General features: G+C 42.2%; 1 protein-coding gene across 5 annotated transcripts in view; it reads left to right on the forward strand.

The window, feature by feature from the left end:
• The window catches only part of LOC104019231 (SWI/SNF-related matrix-associated actin-dependent regulator of chromatin subfamily A member 2), a 197,065-nt gene that overhangs the window by 80,523 nt on the left and 96,443 nt on the right, over positions 1–20,099 (forward strand). For 4 of the 5 annotated variants that reach the window (XM_087770744.1, XM_087770743.1, XM_087770745.1 and 1 more), the window contains 6 exons: positions 515–625; positions 3,216–3,458; positions 3,767–3,880; positions 13,155–13,262; positions 16,618–16,704; positions 17,535–17,581. In XM_087770744.1, coding sequence (XP_087626870.1) covers positions 515–625; positions 3,216–3,458; positions 3,767–3,880; positions 13,155–13,262; positions 16,618–16,704; positions 17,535–17,581 — 710 coding nt within the window. The remainder of the gene's footprint in view (positions 1–514; positions 626–3,215; positions 3,459–3,766; positions 3,881–13,154; positions 13,263–16,617; positions 16,705–17,534; positions 17,582–20,099) is intronic. The other variant, XM_087770746.1, reaches the window with a different exon arrangement.

The following is a 20,099-nucleotide window of genomic DNA, read 5'->3' on the forward strand; positions in this document are numbered from 1 at the left end:
AAACCATGTTTTTTCCTCAGCCCCTACATTCATTTGTAAACTGTGTTTGTTTGTAAAGTTTTGTCATGTACATTATGTACTAAGCAGTGAGAGTTAATCATCCCAAGATTACTGTAATTAACTGTAATTGCTTTCAGTTAGCAAAATGCAGAATAAAATTGTTAAACACCATATTGCAAGGATTTGCTGAGAGCAATACAAATGATAAATACTGCACATTTTGTATACAGCTGAATATTTTGTTGTTTGGCTACTGCAGTTCCTATAAAGTCAAGCAATTAGTAAGGAGACCAGACTGCCAGCTGCATGCTTCCATTCCCATAGAAACAGAGCTTTACAGTCCAGCAGCTGGTTAGGGAAACCACTCTTGAAGGAGTATGGAATATATCAATATATTTGGTATGATTTTGCAGGATTACAAGGTCATATATTGGCTCTTTCTCTGCTAATTCATGACTGTACTGCATAGAAATATAGGTATATCTGTTTTCTTCATCCTTTGTCTCTGTTTTAGGGGACACCTGCCATGCGTCGCTCACTTGTTCCTCAGCTTCGAAGTGGAAAATTTAATGTTCTTTTAACTACTTACGAGTACATAATAAAGGACAAACATATTCTTGCTAAGGTAAGGAATGTCTGTCATCTCTTAACAGCTAACCCTTAAAGACATCATCTTATTTGGCGCCTAGCACAAAACACCTGATTTTGATTTACAGTCCTGGATTGCTGTTTTGTCTTGCTAAAAATTAACCATTTCATCTACCTTTTCATTCCCCTGTTGACAATTGGATCTCTCCCTCCTGAAAACAGCAGGATTTTTCTGGATATAATTCAGAGAATAATATTATTGCTCTGGAATTTTGTCAGTACTGTAGACTTACCTGTCTTTAGAAAAGTGTGATTTTTCTTTCCACGGCCTGATAGCATTTATCCTAATCTGTCATCCTGACTCTACTTTTTTAGCTTTGTTTCCAAGCTGAAGCTTGCTGTTATTACAACCTCTCTAGCTGCATGGTGTGTTTTTCCCAGGTGACCACCTATATAATGAATTTTATATCCAGACACTTTATTACATAAGACTCAGTTTTTAAAAGCTCACAAACTGATCTGTGGATATTGGTGCCTCAGACTAATGAACTGTTTTGAAAACTGTATGGTAGTGTAAGAGTATTTTATAAAATACACACATACCCGACCAGGTAGGTATGTTTTGCCATACTGTGAAACCTTGTGATCCTAGTGTCTTTATTTTATCCTATTATATATTTAGATGTCTCATTTGTCCTCTCTGAAACATAGACAGTACATGATCTTGGCATAATTCTGAATGGTTGAAAACAGTTTTACTCTGCACAGTTTTTCTATCCCTCTAGTTTTTGCCCACCATTACTAAAAGATAAGAGCAGGGAACAGCAGTGTGGCACCAATCTTTTCTGTGCAATGGGGCTATGTAGCATCTGATGAAAGCACTTGAGGACTACAAACTGAGACCTTACTGGTCATGTGATCAGTACATCATAGTCTCGTTATGTTGCTGTGTACCCCATCACATGACTCAAATGTTGCACATAACTACAAACAGAGGTATCCTCTGGTTTATGACTGGTATGCCCTTGGCATAGGGATTTAGGGATCTGGGGGTGCTGGTTGACAGCAAGCTCAATAGGAGTCAGCAGCGTGCCCTGGCAGCCAAGAGGGCACACTGCATTCTGGGGTGCATTAAACACAGCATAACCAGCCAGTCAAAAGAGCTGATTATCCCTCTGTATTTAGTGGTGGTGCGGCCTCACCTTGAGTACTGTGTGCAGTTCTGGGCCCCACAATTTAAGAAGGATGTTAAGGTACTTGAATGCATCCAGAGGAGGGCAACAAAGCTGGTGAAAGGGCTGGAAGGCATGTCCTATGAGGAGCGGCTGAGGACTCTGGGTTTGTCTAGTTTGGAGAGAAGGAGGCTGAGGGGCGACCTCATTGCTCTCTACAGCTTCCTGAGGAGGGGAAGTGGAGAGGGAGATGGATGGTATCCAGCAATAGGACACGTAGGAATGATTCAAAGCTGTGTCAGGGAAGGTTCAGAGTTGACATTAGGAAGCATTTCTTTACCGAGAGGGTGGTCAAACACTGGAACAGGCTTCCTAAAGAGGTGGTTGATGCCCCATGCCTGTCAGTGTTTAAGAGGCATTTGGACAATGCCCTTAGTAACATGCTTTAACTTTTGGTCATCCCTGAAGTGGTCAGGCAGTTGGACTAGATGATCGTTGTAGGTCCCTTCCAACTGAAATAGACTATTCTATTCTTGGCATGTGAAGCCTCTGGTCACATGGTCTAGGAGTTGGGTATATGCCCAACATCTGTTGGGGGGGGGTGTGGTTATATTTTTGGTTATGTGACACATGCTTGTCTACTGGTTATCTCGCCCACTTCTTTCTGATCACTGAGGGCCTCAGCAAGCATATAAAGCAGCAAGAGGCACCGAAAACTTCACATCTGTAACAAAGTAGGTTGCTTTTTAAAAAGCAAAAACGACAACAAAAAAAAGCCTAAACAGCTGACATGACGTGTCTGAAAGGACTGAGCTAAAGAACTGCCTGAATCACTGATGTGCTGAGGTTCAAGCAGTGTCCCATCAAACTCATCCTATAGCTATCCATGTCTTAGCACAGAAAGTAATAAAAACCATGTCAGTTTTCTTTCAACATCTGTTCCTACTGCATTAAATTTTATGTCAGAAGATGCAGTAACTGAGATGTCCTTAATTATGTTGCTTCATTTTGGGGTTAGAAGAAAGGGATTAACTGAATCAAAGCAAAGTTCAGGGTTACTGTCTTTTGAGAGAATATAGTTATTTTGTCTGAAAATGCCTTTGCATCCTGTCTAGTTTCTTTTTTCTGACAGTTTCATTTGGATTTCTCATGTTCTTTTTCTTCCTCAGTAAGACAAATTCTGACCTTATGTTGCCAGTCTCCTGAACTCTTCCCAAGAAATTAGGAGATTCAGCTGTTTGCTGATGCAAGCTTATTTACAGATGTAGCCTACCTAGTATTTGTTTCTCCTCTTGTTTCTTGGGAGGCCACTAATGCTTGGATAATGTCAGATTTGTGTTTCCAGTCATTCAACAAGAATTGAAACGTTCCTGTTTTAAACCTACTGGGATGTAGGTTCTAATTCTGATGATATCTTACCTGCTTTTTCTTTACCAGCTTTTCTTCTTCTTGCAGATTCGATGGAAATACATGATAGTAGATGAAGGTCATCGAATGAAGAACCATCACTGCAAGCTAACTCAGGTCTTGAACACTCATTATGTGGCCCCTAGGAGGATACTGTTGACCGGGACTCCACTTCAGAACAAATTGCCTGAACTCTGGGCTCTTCTCAACTTCCTCCTCCCTACCATTTTCAAGAGCTGCAGCACCTTTGAACAGTGGTTCAATGCTCCATTTGCCATGACTGGAGAAAGGGTACTGCAAAGTTTGCTTAAAGTTTGTTAGAAACAAACCATTAGGATGGAAACAAAATGGAGGCCATGTTATAGGAATAATCTTTGAACTCTCCTTTGTGCTCAGAGAATTAGCATACTTAAAAGCCACCTTTATTACAGATTTAAAAGTCTTCATTAAAGTGTCTCCTTCTGGACTCTGAGTCAATTTAGTTGTAACATAACAAGTAATTATTGCAAACATTTATGAGAAATAATCTTTTACCTAATCACAAAGACATTACATAACACACTGAGTTGCCTTGTTGTGACCTTTATAAACTTTTGTAGGTGGACTTAAATGAGGAAGAGACTATCCTGATCATCCGTCGTCTCCACAAAGTGCTCCGGCCCTTTTTGCTAAGGAGACTGAAAAAAGAGGTTGAGTCTCAACTGCCAGAAAAGGTTTGCAATAGAAAGGGGTTTTATACTTTTTTTTTGAGCACTATATAATATTGTTTTTTGAGATGCATCCTAGATAAGAGGACTTATTAAGTGTCCGTTGTTGTGGTTTGTGTTTTTAACTCTGCAAAGAAGAAATACTGGCCACTGAGGAATCCTGATTTCTGCATTCTCAGTCTTAATCCTCAGTCTTACAGCTTTAATTCTGTATGTAGCCACCCAAGGTTTATATAAGACATACAGCTTGTTTCCACAGTATTTGGTTTCAAGGCATTAATAAAAGCCAGTCATACCCTGAGGGTCAGATTGTGCCACTCTCTCATGCACTGAGAAGAAACTTTGCTTGCTGAATTGTTTCACTGAAACTCCTAAAAGACTGTGTGACATTCATAAATTTAGAACAATTTTAGTTAACTTTTCAGGAATCTGGAATTGTGTGAAGTATTTTGTTTGGCTTGTATATGTGTCTTAACCAGTTTGTGCATCTCAGAATGTAAAATTCAACACTGATTTGAAAGACCACTATTTTAATTTCCAGGCATCTCACTCTACCCACACCCCTGACCTCCTTTGTGATTTTGAGCCTCCTTCCCCTTTCGCCCTTCCCCCCAAACCCACAAAAACATAACGAAATAAGAAAATTGAAAGCAGGTTGGGGGGACATTTGATACTTAAACCTGCTGCGTTAAAACCATAACAAAAATCAAGTTATTGTTACGTGTGAATTGTGAGGTTGCATTTACACTGAATGAATGAAGATTTCTTTAGCTGCATTTAAAAGATTTCTAATTAAACACCTAAAAATTTTGAATGTTATGAAGATTGTTGCTATTTTGATCTTCTGTTCCCCCAAATGTCATATTCACAATAGCGTTCTATGTAGCATTTATTTGAGCTTGAAACATAGATCTGAAAATGTTGTCTGACATTGTACCAGGAAAGTCTCATTACTGAAATTTTTATTGGATTTCAAATTTCTGCCAATTAGGGCCACTGTATTTGATAGAACAATTAAGAGTCATGGGAGAAAAAGGATTTATAAATTGCATATGCACTGTTACTTAGTGGAGCACTTCTTTCATTTCTGTCCCCCTCTTTTCAAAACAATGCATGTCTGACATGAAGCACCAGACTTTTTGACAGAAGTCTGTTGGTGACAGTTCTAGCTGCTCTGACAGGCCCCTGATAAAGATGTTAAGTGGATGTTCATGTTTCTTACCTGTGAGATCATCCTCCTGTCCTTCTCAGATGAAAATAACCTATTGATTTTTTAGTCATAGAATCACAGAATCATAGAATCATAGAATCATTTAGGTTGGAAAAGACCCTTAAGATCATCAGGTCCAACCATTAACCTAACACTGCCAAATCCACCACTAAGCCATGTCCCTAAGCACCACATCTACACGTCTTTTAAATACCTCCAGGGATGGGGACTCAACCACTTCCCTGGGCAGCCTGTTCCAGTGCCTGACTACCCTTTCAGTGAAGAAATTTTTCCTAATGTCCAACCTAAACCTGCTCTGGTGCAGCTTGAGGCCATTTCCTCTAGTCCTATAACTTGTTACTAGGGAGAAGAGACCAACACCCACCTCACTACAACCTCCTTTCAGGTAGTTGTAGAGAGCCATAAGGTCTCCCCTCAGCCTCCTCTTCTCCAGACTAAACAACCCCAGTTCCCTCAGTCACTCCTCATAAGACTTGTGCTCTAGACCCTTCACCAGCTTTTTTGCCCTTCTTTGGACATTCTCCAGCACCTTGATGTCCTTCTTGTAGTGAAGGGCCCAAAAATGAACACAGTACTCAAGGTGTTCTCTCACCAGTGCCAAGTACAAGGGGACAATCACTTCCCTAGTCCTGCTGGCCACACTATTCCTGATACAAGGCAGGATGCTATTGGGCTTCTTGGCCACCTGGGCACACTGCTGGCTCATATTCAGGTGGCTGTCCACCAACACCCCCAGGTCCTTTTCCACCAGGCAGCTCTCCAGCCGCTCTTCCCCAAGCCTGTAGCGTTGCATGGGGTTGTTGTGACCCAAGGGCAGGACTCGGCACTTAGCCTTGTTGAACCTCATACAGTTGGCCCCGGCCCATTGATCCAGCCTGTCCAGATCCCTCTGTAGGGCCTTCCTACCCTCCAGCAGATCAACACTCCCGGCCAACTTGGTGTCATCTGCAAACTTCCTGAGGGTGCATGCGGTCCCCCCATCCATATCATTAGTAAAGGTATTAAACAGGACTGGCCCCAATACTGAGCCCTGGGGAACACCACTCATGACCGGTCGCCAACTGGATTTAACTCCGTTCACCACAACTCTTTGGGCCCTGCCATCCAGCCAGTTTTTTACTCAGCAAAGAGTATGCCTGTCCAAGCCATGAGCAGCCAGTTTCTCCAGGAGAATGCTGTGGGAAACAGTGTCAAAGGCCTTACTAAAGTCCAAGTAGACAACATCCACAGCCTTTCCCTCATCCACCAAGCGGGTCACCTTGTCATAGAAGGAGATCAGGTTAGTCAAGCAGGACCTGCCTTTCACAAACCCATGCTGACTGGGACTGATCCCCTGGCTGTCCTGTACATGCCGCGTAATGGCACTCAAGATGATCTGCTCCATGACCTTCCCCGGCACTGAGGTCAGGCTGACAGGCCTGTAGTTCCCCGGATCCTCCTTCTGCCCCTTCCTGTAGATTGGCATCACATTTGCTAACCTCCAGTCCACTGGGACCTCCCGGGTTAGCCAGGACTGCTGATAGATGATGGAAAGTGGCTTGGTGAGCACCTCCGCCAGCTCCCTCAGTATCCTCGGGTGGATGCCATCCAGCCCCATAGACTTGTCTGTGTGTAAGTAGCGTAGCAGGTCACTAACCATTTCCCCTTGGATTATCAGGGCTTCATTCTGCTCTCCGTCCTTGTCTTCCAGCTCAGGGGGCTGGGTATCCCGAGAACAATTGGTCTGACTATTAAAGACTGAGGCAAAGAAGGCATTAAGGACCTCAGCCTTTTCCTTGTCCTCTGTCACTATGTTTCCCCCTGCATCCAATAAAGAATGGAGATTCTCCTTAGCTCTCCTTTTGTTGCTAAAGTATTTGTAGAAACTTTTTTTTATTGTCTTTTACAGCAGTAGCCAGTTTGGACTGGGGGCTTTGGACCTTCTCCCTCCATAACCTCACGACATCTTTGTAGTCCTCCTGAGTTGCCTGCCCCTTCTTCCAATGGTCGAAAACTCTCCTTTCATTCCTGAGTTCCAGCCAAAGCTCTCTGTTCAGCCAGGCCAGTCTTCGCCGCCGCCGGCTCGTCTTTCGGCACATGGGGACAGCCTACTCCTGCACCTTTAAGATTTCCTTCTTGAAGAATGTCCAGCCTTCCTGGACTCCTTTGCCCTTCAGGACTGCCTCCCAAGGGACTCTCTCAACCAGGCTCCTAAACAGGTCAAACTCTGCCCTCCAGAAGTCCAAGGTAGCAGTTCTGCTGACCTCCCTCCTTACTTCTCCAAGAATCGAAAACTCTATCATTTCATGATCACTATGCCCAAGATAGCCTCCAAGCGTCACATCACCCACCAGTCCTTCTCTGTTTGCAAACAACAGGTCCAGTGGGGCGCCTTCCCTAGTTGGCTCCCTCACCAGCTGTGTCAGGAAGTTATCTTCCACACACTCCAGGAACCTCCTAGACTGTTTCCTCTCCGCTGTATTGTATTTCCAGCAGGCATCTGGTAAGTTGAAGTCCTCCATGAGAACAAGGGCTAGAGACTGTGAGACTTCTCCCAGCTGCTTACAGAATACTTCATCTGCCTCTTCATCCTGGTTGGGTGGTCTACAACAGACTCCCACCAGGATATCTGCCTTGTTGGCCTTTCCCCTGTTTCTTACCCATAAACACTCGTCCCTTTCAGCACCATCGTCAAGCTCTAGACAGTCAAAACACTCCCTAACATACAGGGCTACCCCCCACCACCTCTCCTTCCTTTCCTATCCCTTCTGAAGAGTTTATAGCCATCCATTGCAGCACTCCAGTTCTGCGAGTCATCCCACCATGTTTCCATGATGGCAACTATATCATAGTTTTCCTGCTGCACAGTGGCTTCCAGCTCCTCCTGTTTGTTGCCCATGCATTGGCATAGATGCACTTCAGTTGGGCTATTGCTCCTGCCACCTTTTTTGGGGGAGAAGCCCTAATTACTACGTGACCATTCTCAGGCACTTCTGTGGTTTCTAACGCATCCATAGCCCTTGCGTCTTTGCTGCTGCATGGATCTCCATCCCCTACCTCCACTGAGATGGCAGACCGAAGGGCCTCACTAGCACACTGTCACTCAAACATTGGCATGCCACCCCCAGACTTGTCTCTAGTGATCCTGGTTTTACCCCTTTCCCCCTTCCAATCTAGTTTAAAGCTCTTTCAATTAGCCCTGCTAACTCTTGTGCAAGGATCCTTTTCCCCCTTTGAGAAACGTGTACCCCGTCTGTCGCCAGCAGGCCTGGTGTTGTGTAGATCGACCCATGATCAAAAATCCCGAAATGTTGCCGGAGACACCAGGCTCGGAGCCAGGTATTGATCTTCTGGCTCTTCCTGCGTCTTCCCTCATCATTCCCTGCAACTGGAAGGATAGAGGAGAACACAACTTGTGCTCCCGATCCCTTAACCAGTCATAAATTCATATAGGCTGGAAAAGACCTCTGGAGGTCTCTAATACAACCTCCTGCTCAGAGCATGTCACTCAGGACCTTGTCTAGTTGAGTTCTGAATATCTCCCACAACATCTCTGGATTCCTGTTCTAGTGTTTGACCACCCTCATGGGGAATTTTTTTCTTTATATCTAATCAGAATTTCTCACTTTCCAACTTGTGACGATTGCCATTTTTTCTTGTTCTGAATGTTTCCAAGCAGAGTCTGGCCCATTATGTAGTTAAAGAAAGCAATAAGGTCTCCCAAACCTTCTCTTCTCCAGGCTGAACAAGTCCAGCTCCCTCAAACTCTCCTCATATGTCATGTGCTCCAGCCCTCTGTCCATTTTGGTGGCCCTCTGCCTGGCTTGCTCCAGTATGTCCATGTCTGTTGTGTAGTGGGGAGACAGCACGCCAGATGTGGCCTCACCAGTGCTCAACAGAGGGGAAGGATTGCTTTCCTTGACCTGGTGGCTGCACTTTTGCTAATAAAGCCCAGGATGCTGTTGGTCTTCTTTGCTGCAAGGGCACATTGCTGGCTCATGTTCAACTTTTTGTCCACCAGAACTCCAAGGTCCTTTTCTGCAAAGCTACTTCCTAGCCAGTTGGCCCCCAGAGTATACTGGCATTATTCCATCCCCAGTGCAGGACTTGGCATTTCCATTTGTGGGTCTCATGAGGTTCCTGTCAGCCCATTTCTCCAGCCTGCCGAGTTCCCTCTGACCTACAGCATATTGAGCACATATTGAGGTGGGAATGAACGAGCGGCTGTGTGTTGTTTAGCTACCAACCAGGGTTAACCCACAACACATGTCTGTCAGAAACCTAAGAACTTCCTAGTCCTTCCTGAATTTTCCTAGGTTCCCCAGAACACCTGGGGGCAACATTAGGTTGTACCACATGGAATGTTGTACCACATGGTCTGGCTGGGATGGAGTTAACTTTCTTCATAGTCCATATGGTACTGTGTTTTGAATTTGTGGCTAAAACGATGTTGTTAACATACCAGTGTTTTGGATGTTGCTGAACAGTACTAGCACAGTGTCAAGGCCTTTTCTTTTTCCCTCTCTGCGTCCCCCAGAGATTAGGTTGGGGGTGCACAAGAAGTTGGGAGGGGACACAGATGGGACAGCTGATGCAAAATGACCAAAGGGATATTCCATACCATATGATGTCATGCTCAGCAATAAAACAGAGGGATTGAAGTGGTTTGGGAAGGTAGCCATTGCTTGGGGACTGGCTGGGCATCAGTCTACTTGCGTGAGGTGGTGAGTGATTGCCTTTGCATCACTTTTTGTTGTTTGTTTGTTTCTTCTTCCTCTTTCCTTCACTGATTAAACCATCTTTCTCTCAACCCATGAATTTTCTCTCTTTTGCTTTTCTTATTCTCTCTCCCATCCCGCTTGGCAGGGGGTGGGAGTGAACGAGCGGCTGTGTGTTGTTAGCTACCAACCGGGGTTAACCCACAACAAATGTCTGTCAGAAACCTAAGAACTTCCTAGTCCTTCCTGAATTTTCCTAGGTTCCCCATGCTTTATGTATGTCAGTCAGCCTCTAGCCTGCTTATTCCAGCACAGATGCAGGACTTTACACTTGCCTTTTTTGAACTCCATGAGGTTCCTGTCAGCCCATTTCTCCAGCCTGTCGAGGTCCCTCTGAATAGCAGCCCTGCCTCCAAGCGTATTGACCATTCTTCCCAAACTGGTATTGTCAGAAAAATTGCTGGGAGTGTGCTCTGTTTGATCATCCAGGTCTTTAATAAAGATGTTAAACAATATCAGACACAGTATTGATCCCCGAAGGATGTCACTAGCAACTGCATACCAGTTAGGCTTTGTACCACTGATCACAACCCTCTGAGCACAACGGTCCATCCAATTTTCCACCCACCTTATCATCCACTAATCCAGTCCAGATATCACCACTTCAGTTATAAGGATACTATGGGAGACTGTGTCAAAAGCCTTGCTAAAGTCAAGGTAAACTAATTCCACTGCTCTCCCCTTGACCACATAGCCAGTCAAACTGGTTTAAGTGGTCTCTAACTGTATTTTCCTCTACTATGAGTAATGTTTTACTCCCCCAGACTCTGCCACTAGGCTCAGGGACCTGTGAGGCCTGAGGACAAGCCTTACGAGCAAAAACTGAAGCAAAAAAAGGCACTGAGTACATCGGTCATTCCTGTGTCCTTTGGCACTAGGTCCCTTGCCCCATTGAGCAGTGGGCCTCTGTTTTCCTTAGCCTTTCTTTTATTGCCAGTGTACCTATAGAAGCCCTTCTTGTTGCCCTTCATATCCTTCTCTAGTTCCAACTTGAGCTGAGTTTAGGCTTTCCTAACTTCATCCTTGCACTCCTGGGCAATGTCTCTATATTCCTTTCAGGTAGCCCATGTCTGTCTCCGCCTTGTGTGCTTCCTTTTTGCGTTTGAGCTCAGTCATGTGTTCCCTGTTCATCACGCTGGCTTTCTGCCATGCTTGCTCGACTTCTTCCACGTCATAAGAAACAACTTCTGCTCTGAGGAGGCTGTTCTTGAAGATTATCCACCTCTCCTTGGCCCCATTGCCCTCCAGAGCAGTCTCCCATGAGATCCTGCCAAGGAGATACCTGAACAAGCTGAAAACTGCTCTCTTGAAGTGCGGGGCTGTGATTCTATTTGTCCTGCTCACTTGTCTCGGGATCCTAAACTCCACAATCTCATGGCTGCTGGAGCCAGTGCAGCGCTCAGCCTTCACATCTTTGAGCAGTTCTTCTTTGTGTATGACTATCAAGTCCAGCAGAGCATGTCCCCCATGAACTGTGTAAAGAAGGCTTCATGTGCTTCCTTTTGTTGATCAGAAAGCCTGTAGCAGATGCCTACCACAATAGCACCTGCATTGGTTTGTCCTCTGATAATAAGCTCTCAACTGGCACATCACCTGCTCCAAGGCAAATCTCTGTGCATTCAAACCCCTCCTGTGCATAGGGCACAATCCCCTGTCCTCACCTTCCCAGTCTGTCTTTCCTGAAGAGCCTGTACCCATCCGTGGCAGCACTCCAATCGTGAGCTATCTATCTATCTCCCACATCTCTGTAATCCCAATGAGATCAGAGTTTTGCCAATGTGCATGGACTTATAATTCCTCCTGTTTGTTGCCCATGCTGCATGCGTTTGTGTACAGGCACTTGAGGTGGACCCCCAGTCATGCTGCTTTCATAAGGGAAGCACAAGAACCTCCCAAGTTGTGCTCCCAGATACTTCTTTGCTGCCCTCCATGCCTTCGTTTTTCTTCAGGTAATGACACTCCTTCCCTGATGTACCTAGTTGAAAGCTTTCCTCACTAGGTTAATGAAATTGTTAGCAAAGATGCTTTTTATTTTGTTTGTTGCAGAATAACTGGAATTACTATTTAGATCAGGTCAGAACAGAAGCAGTTTATTACTATAGCTATAGGAGAGAACATAAAGCAGCAGAGTGACAGACTCTGCTGATATGAACTCTGCCCAAATAGGGCAGTTACAGAGTTTATATACCTTTAGGTTATACAACTTGTTCTTCACCAAACCATGTCAGAGAAACAGGACTATAGTAAATTGCAACAAAGAGCAGTAACATGTGGATTACTTCATATAGGGAGGCTCCAAACAGTCAGATAAGGAAGCTCTAGACAGTACCTCTTTTTTATAAATAATTCACTCCTTTGTTAATTAAATTCTGCTGACTCGGTGAGGCTGTTTTAGGCCATGCTGACATGTATTTCTTAACTAGTGAGGCCTCCAAAGGCCTATGAAGTGTTAAATATAACTGTTAACTTCCACAAGTTTATTTATGAAACATTAAGCATCTTGCTCTTTTTTTCTTTTAATCACTTCGTGCATTATTTGTCACCATTATTCTGTCTTCATTATGTGACTATTTTCATTTTGGCCTAGTTATTAAAGATAGTGAAGTATACAAGCCTGGCAGTCAAAAAAATGTGTGTTAAATTGGTACATGAAAACTTTTCTTGTGTTACTGGACTTAAGGGTGGTGTGCAGTCAAAACATTCTGAAACTAACTTATTTTAATCATATTTAACAAGAAGTCAAAATTAATTTGGTGTTCATACTCTACTTCATTAGTTCCCCTTTTTTTTAGTAGATATTGAGAAACAAAATAGCATGTTTCCATCCCCACATTGGTAAGTAGAATGCTACTTAGGACTGTAAGTGATGTTATTTATGTTGTGCCAGGTTGTGCCAGTTGTGATTGATGCTTTGCAGGTATAATAAATTTCACAGGTTATTAGCCATTCAGTCTTTTGACAGTTGGTTAAAATTATAAGAAGAGAGAAACAGGAAATAATAATTCCTTTTTTATATGTTTGGTAAAATAGCACTGAATCTACAGTCATGCCCTTAGAATCTATGTGTCTTGTAGTAATCATAAATCCCACAGTTAATCTTTTCAAATAGTCACTATTATGCTTGCAAGTGGATTGCAACTTGTTTAAAGGTGATGTTATGATGAGGATCAAATAAGTATAATTTTTGTTTTATTTGTTTAGGATGGCAAGGACTTGGAATTAAAATTATACTGAAACAATTATATCTTGGTAAAATTTGACACTGGATTTGTTAATTGTCTTTTTACACTAGGTTGAATATGTAATCAAATGTGACATGTCAGCTCTTCAGAAGATTCTGTACCGCCACATGCAAGCCAAGGGAATCCTTCTCACAGACGGTTCTGAGAAAGACAAGAAGGTACAAAGGGGAAACTAGAACACTTATGGAACACTAGATCATGATCATGTGTTAACTACATGACTTCTTTAAAAAAAAATAATTAATAAGTAGATTCTTACCACAGATGTCTTTGAAGAAAGAAATCTCAATTAGACGTGCTTGTTTTTTAAAAGGCAGTAGTTTGTTCCCTCCATTCATAAGGTAAAAATATGCTGAGTTTAATCCAATAAAAAACCTGACTAATTGGGATTGTGGCAGCACTGACTACTACCGGGTGTTCATCTTTTCTCTCAGAGCCATTATTAAGCACAAATCTTGTTTTGGCCAGCTAGGGTATGAGTGTCTCTGTTCATACATACAAATAACATCTGTTCATGCAAAAAGGTGTTAAAAGAAAAATAAGATTCAAAAAGTCATGTAGTCATACATTAGAATACTCCAAAATAAATGTTGACTTTTCTATCTTAGGACTTTGGCACATGGTCAAGTTATTGTAGAGAAGACAAGTAGCCATACATCAGCTTGTCTGTAAATAGTATTTTACATTGCAATAGATGTGAGGTAGGTTGGATTTACTGTGAGATTCCTCAGAGTAAGATCATGTAGGCACTTAACACAGAGCAACAAACATGAGCCAGCAATGTGTCCTTGTGGCAAAGAGGGCCAATGGTATCCTGGGCTGCATTAATAGGAGCATTGCCAGCAGGTCGAGGGAGGTGATCCTTCCCCTCTACTCAGCACTGGTGAGGCCACACCTGGAGTCCTGTGTCCAGTTCTGGGCTCCCCAGTACAAGAGAGCTACTGGAGAGAGTCCAATGAAGGGCCACAAAGATGATGGAGTGGAGCATCTCTCATATGAGGAAAGGCTGAGAGATGGGACTATTCAGCCTAGAGAAGAGAAGGTTCAGGAAGGATCAATGTATAAAAATACCTGAAGGGAGGGTGCAAAGAGCCAGGCTCTTGTCAGTGGTGCCCAGTGACAGGGCAAGAGGCAATGGGCAGAAGCTGAAACATGGGAGATTCTGTGTGAACATCAGGAAACACTTTTTTACTGTGAGGGTGACTGAGCACTGGAATAAATTGCCCAGAGAGGTTGTGGAGTCTCCATCCTTGGAGATATTCAAAAGCTGTTTGTACATAGTACTTGACAACCTGCTCTAGGTGGCCCTGCTTGAGCAGGGGGGTTGGGCCAGATGACCTCCTGAGGTCCCTTCCAACCTCAACCATTCTGTGGTTCTGGGAAGCTGGTGTGTAACAGCTTGTGTGTGCACCAGTCTCATATATTGGTCCCATTATATGTGTTTTCATGACACAATACGATCGCACGCTATTTTTCCACCTGCCTCCTGCCAATTTCATTGTCACAATGGATGATATTGTTGTTCAATATCTTATTTTGTTTTAACCTCTGTCAGATGTTGTCTGATGTGTTGTTTACTGTTGAGTATTCAAACCCTGCTCTAAAAAAAGTTAGTCCTTTCCTCATAGGATCTTCTATGACAGTCATCTCTATATAGGTTCTGAGTAGTTTGCAAACATTGGTTTACTTTCTTTTGTTGTATTTTTAATGTAATTTTTCAGCTACCATTTTTTAAGCCTTAGAAAATGTCATTTGACACATTTACATCCAAAGGAGGTCATCAGAATGATTTGAAGTATAGAAGCACTACAGAGACCTATGCTAGAGGTTTGAGTTACTTGAATAACTGATTGATAGTAGTTGCCTTTTACAATGCAACATTTGATGTGGTTGAGGGTTTAATACATATTCTCAATTTGCATTGCATATTCTTCAATATTCTTTAATACATAGTCTTCAATTTGCTCTAAGATCTGGAGAGAGGGTACTTGAATGGATGTTGTCCCTCCTGCTCATCTCTCCCTATTCCTGACCTGACTGTGATGCCTTTTACCATAACCACTTTGACTGGTCCATGTCCAGTCTATTTTCTTCCTCATCCCAACATCTTCTGCTAGTTCAATTTACTATGCCTAACTAGGCCCAGTTTCCTGGCACAGCCATTCCTGTTGCCCTTCCTCTGGCTCAAGACTTGTGTGCAGTCACCTTACTCAACTAAATAGAGGTCAGCCATCTCTATGCCCTCATTCCCTGTTCCCAGTCCACCTCAGCAGGTTTATGTCCACCTCAGCATTGACTATCTTACATCCTGTTCCTTGTTCTAACTTCCCCCCACCCCCCCAATTTCGTTTTGCATCCCAGCCTTCTGCTTACCTGTCTGGTTTCTCTTGTTCACTAGTTCAGAATCTTCTCTCTGCTTTCTCTTCCTTGCTTCCCTGCCCAGCTCTTTGCCTTAAGCAGTTCTAACTGCCTCTGCTGTCCTCTAGCTTTCTAGTCTCTTTGGCCAGAACACTGCAATCTCAACTCCCTCATAGGTCCAATTTTTCCCCATCCTCCAACTTTTTTCTTTTCTGTAAGTAATTCATCAGGTTCTCTTATTCATGCTTCCTGGTGCCAGCAGAAGGAGGTAGTAGTCATTGAGAACTCTTGGCTTTGAAGATCCAGTAACTATGGTTTTAGGGAAAACTGTCATTCTGCAGCTCTGGCCTGCAATCTGCTCAAACTAGAGAGAATTCATTAGGATGCAAAGCTCTAGTAAACATTTCATAAACAAATGCAAACTGCAGTTTGGAGCAAATTGAGATAGACTTTCAAGGGATCAACAGTAGACTTTAACATGTGGACTACCCCCAATCAAATGTCAGTTCTCTTCCAGAGATGAATTTACTAGAATATAAAATGATCACATAATGTACTTTTTCCTAATCTCACTCTTGGAAATGTCTGAATTGTTTTGGCTGAGATATTTTAAAATAATTTCACCTGAGTGACATAGTGAGTTTGGAAATTGTACCAACTCTGGTAACAGTTTCACAAAGTTATAGCAAATCAAAATGGGACCTTAAAGTGAGAAGTGTTAGTCAGTCTTAATATGGTGTTACCAAATGTATTCATCAGTGATAATTAGATTGTAACCATCCCAGCTTAGTGGAACACTTGATAATATTTTACTGTTTACAGTTTACATGGTTTCATAAATAAGCAGTAGAAAAAAGCAGCAAGTGCTTATTGTGACTGCTATAGACAGATATGAGATGTAGTACACTTTCCAGATTACTTGGAAGTCTTTGATCTCCTTGTCTTTTTGGATCATCCTCATGATATTTTAATTTGAGCAGCCAGATAACTGCACCTTATTTCACAGCTTCAAATATTTTTATTTCATGGTGATATGGTGTTCTGCTTTGGGGTAGAAGTATTTTTATGTCTCCTTTTGAAATTGGGTTTCAAAAGTTTCATTAACAAGCTAGGAAATGGGTTTCATAATATGATTTGTGGTGTTTGCTTCCCTAGGGAAAAGGTGGGGCAAAAACTCTTATGAACACAATCATGCAATTGAGAAAGATATGCAATCACCCGTATATGTTTCAACATATTGAGGTAAGTCTGTCATGTTTGATTTTGGGGGCCTTTTTAATTCAGGTGGCTAACATAGTCAAAAACTGCTAGCGCAGGAGGGAACATCTTTGGCAACAACACTTGTGCTGGAAAGAACACATTTGGGAAACACTCATTCCATTCCTCTGTAGAATATATGCATTTGTTCTTTTTGAGGCACTATCTTTAAAAAATAGTTTTCTGAGTTTAAGATATTCCATATCAACTTGCCACTACCTGTGCTTAAAATAAAACTAAATTTTAAAATAGAGATATCAGTTTTAAATGCCATATAGTAGAACGTATAGTAGAACCTTGTTATCTAGCAACTGCTAATCTTTTAGAATATCTATCAAAAATTGCCCCCCCTCCATACCCCTCCTTTTTTTCAGCAAAAATTTGTTTACTGTGTAGCATTTCTCATTACTGAGCTCAAGCTAACTAAAATGTAGCTACAATATACAAAAAAATGAACAAGTATCTCCTGTGGTGTATTATTGTGTTTTTTATTGTTTGCTCACTTGCTTATTAACTCATGAAATTCAGCATTTTGCAAATGGGTCTCGCAGTAATCAGTGCAAATTAATTAGGTTCTACTGTAGTTGTAATCTGGTAAAAAGCATACAGAGGGAAATTATTCCTACAAGCCATGCATTTTAAATAAAGCAGTAGCAGGAAAACATCAGAGTACTTGTGCCACAAGGCAAATTCCAAGGGTATGAGTGTAATGGGACTCAAACCTCATTCATATAATTTCTTGATACAGGGGTGCATCATTTTGGCCATTGTATAGGCTGTGTCTAATATTCTGTTTATTGCTTTTAATTCTGCAGGAATCCTTCGCTGAACATTTAGGCTACTCAAATGGTGTCATCAATGGGTAAATCTTTGTCTTCATATATGCTGCAATGAAACAATTATATCATATCTTGTTTCCAAAAGCTATATGTTCTCAAAAACTAAGCAGTTTCTAAGATAAATCTAATCAGCTATAGAAATAACATTCTTTAGAAGCAACCTAACCAGCTTAAAACTCTTCCTATAGTCCCCCAGCCTAAGGGACTGCTTCTTACTTCAAGGGATGTTTCCTCTCCGAAATGGCAGTTTAAAGTTGCTTTTATAGCTGAATGGTAATTAGAATCTTCTGGACTCCAGTCTTGTCCTTGACTGATGCTGAAGCACTGCTGAGTGACTAATGTCAAAGCAAGAAAGTTTTTATCTGGTTTAGTCTTGTGCTTTGAAAAAAGCATTCAGCTAAAGCAGAGAATGGTTAGGAGAATTCTGAAGATGGTTTTCCATTATTTTCATTAACATCATACCAAGATATAGGATCCTTTCTTTCACAAAACTTCCAGTCCTTGGGAAATGACTGAACATGGTAGAAATGATTGCTGGTTCTTCAGAAAGCTTTTATTCCTGTTGTAACAGGAGTCTTTTTTCTTTTTTCTTTCCCATCACATAAGGAAGAATTATGGTGGTCACGTACAGGATTCTTGTTTATTTATTGATAACTGTACACTAGTCCTTGCTAAATTAGGGACAAGATTGAAACCTTTGCCCAACTGCAATGGCATGAGACATTATGTCACCTGGAGAAGACAAGGGGCAACGGGTACAAGTTGCACCGGTAGAGGTTTCATCTTGACATAAGAAAGAAATCTTTCACAGTAAGAACAATCATTCACTGGAACAACCTCTCCAGGGACGTGGTAGAGTCCCCATCACTGGAGGTTTTCAAGATACAATTGGACAGGGTGCTAGATAATCTCATCTAGGCTCCCTTTCCCATTAAATGTTGGACCAGATGATCTTTTGAGGTCCCTTCCAACCGGGGCTGTTCTATGATTCTATGATTATCAAAACTTCCTTACAGAGGTCCCTGGTGTTTTCATATCTGTGATTTATTATTATTTGTTACAGTACCATTTCTCAGTTTTAATTTATGTCCTCTTTGTTTTTATTCCCTTTCAAATTAGGGAAATATTAGCAAACTTTCTCTAACGGAAAGCATTTAAATTCCTCTGTTATTGTGGCTCATTCAAGTATTGTGCTATGAATGATTTCCAGTTAGCTTTAATCTACCTCTGATTTTATGGGGGGTATGTTTTCTTATTACATTTGCAACTAGATTATTGGCATCTGTCCACTCAAATTTTTTGTCAGCAATTTAAATGAACCTTGACTTAACAAAATTTCAAGTTTACTACTAAACTACTAATATTTTGCTTTTCAAAAACTTTGTTTCTTTAACACATTTCTTATAATCCAGCAACACATTATATTTACATAAAATGTTTAAACTGATACTTCAGTGATACTTGTACCCAGTTCTTAATTGTTCAAAGGCTATGTCAGTAATTTCCATAAAGAACTATTAGACTTTAAAGATCTCTTGGCAGCAAGTCCTGGCTCATTTGCTCACAGGTTCTCTTGACATATATGTTTTTGATAAAGACCATGTTAAAAAAGATTAGAATCATAGAATAATTTAGGTTGGAAGAGAACTCCAGAGGTCACCTGGTCTAACCCCTATGCAAAGTGGGTCAGGTTGCTCAAGGACTTGTCCAGTCAAGTCTTGAACACCTCCAAGGATGCAGATTATACAGCCTCACTGGGCAACCAGTTCTAGTATTGACTACCCTCATGGTAAAAAATATTTTTTCCAATATCTTATCAGAATTTCCCATGTTCCAACTTGTATCTATTGCCTCTTGTCTTATTACTGTGCAGCTCTGAGAAGAGTCTTCACTGTATCCTCCCATTAGGCAGTTGTAGACAAGCAGTAAGGTTTCTCTGAGCCTTCTCTTATCTAGACTGAACAAATCCAGCTCTCTCAACCTTTTCTTCTATGTCATGTGCTTCAGTCCCCTGAGCATCTTGGTGGCCCACCTCTGGACTTGCCTCCAGTATGTCAATATCAATGCGCAGCAATAAGGATGATGAAAAAAGAGATGGAAAGGATCTTCTCCAACACCCTGCAAAAACAAGAGCCTGAACCCCCACCTGCACAGAAAGAGCGACCAGAGTCTGAACTCATTGGGGTGGCAAATGGAGACTCCCATGATGGTGAAGGCTAGAAGCTTGTGACTTCTGGCAACAGGAGGAAGGCTCCTGCTTCACCTGCAGATCTGCAACTACAGAATAGGTGCTACGATCTCATTGGGATCATGGAGATGTGCTGGGATAGCTCACATGACTGGAGTGCTGCCATGGATGGATACAAGCTCTTTAGGAAGGACAGGCTGGGAAGGCAAGGAGGGGGAACTGTCCTTTATATGAGACAGCAGCTGGAATGCATGGAGCTCTGCCTAGGGATGGATGCTGTGCCAGTCAGGAGCTTATGGGTTAGGATTAGAGGGCGGCACGATGTGGGTGACATTGTGGTGGGCACCTGCTAT

Source organism: Nipponia nippon, unplaced genomic scaffold (genome assembly GCF_047370975.1).
Source record: "Nipponia nippon isolate SJK-2023a ecotype South Korea unplaced genomic scaffold, ASM4737097v1 scaffold_33, whole genome shotgun sequence".
In the NCBI taxonomy this organism is placed as follows: domain Eukaryota; kingdom Metazoa; phylum Chordata; class Aves; order Pelecaniformes; family Threskiornithidae; genus Nipponia; species Nipponia nippon.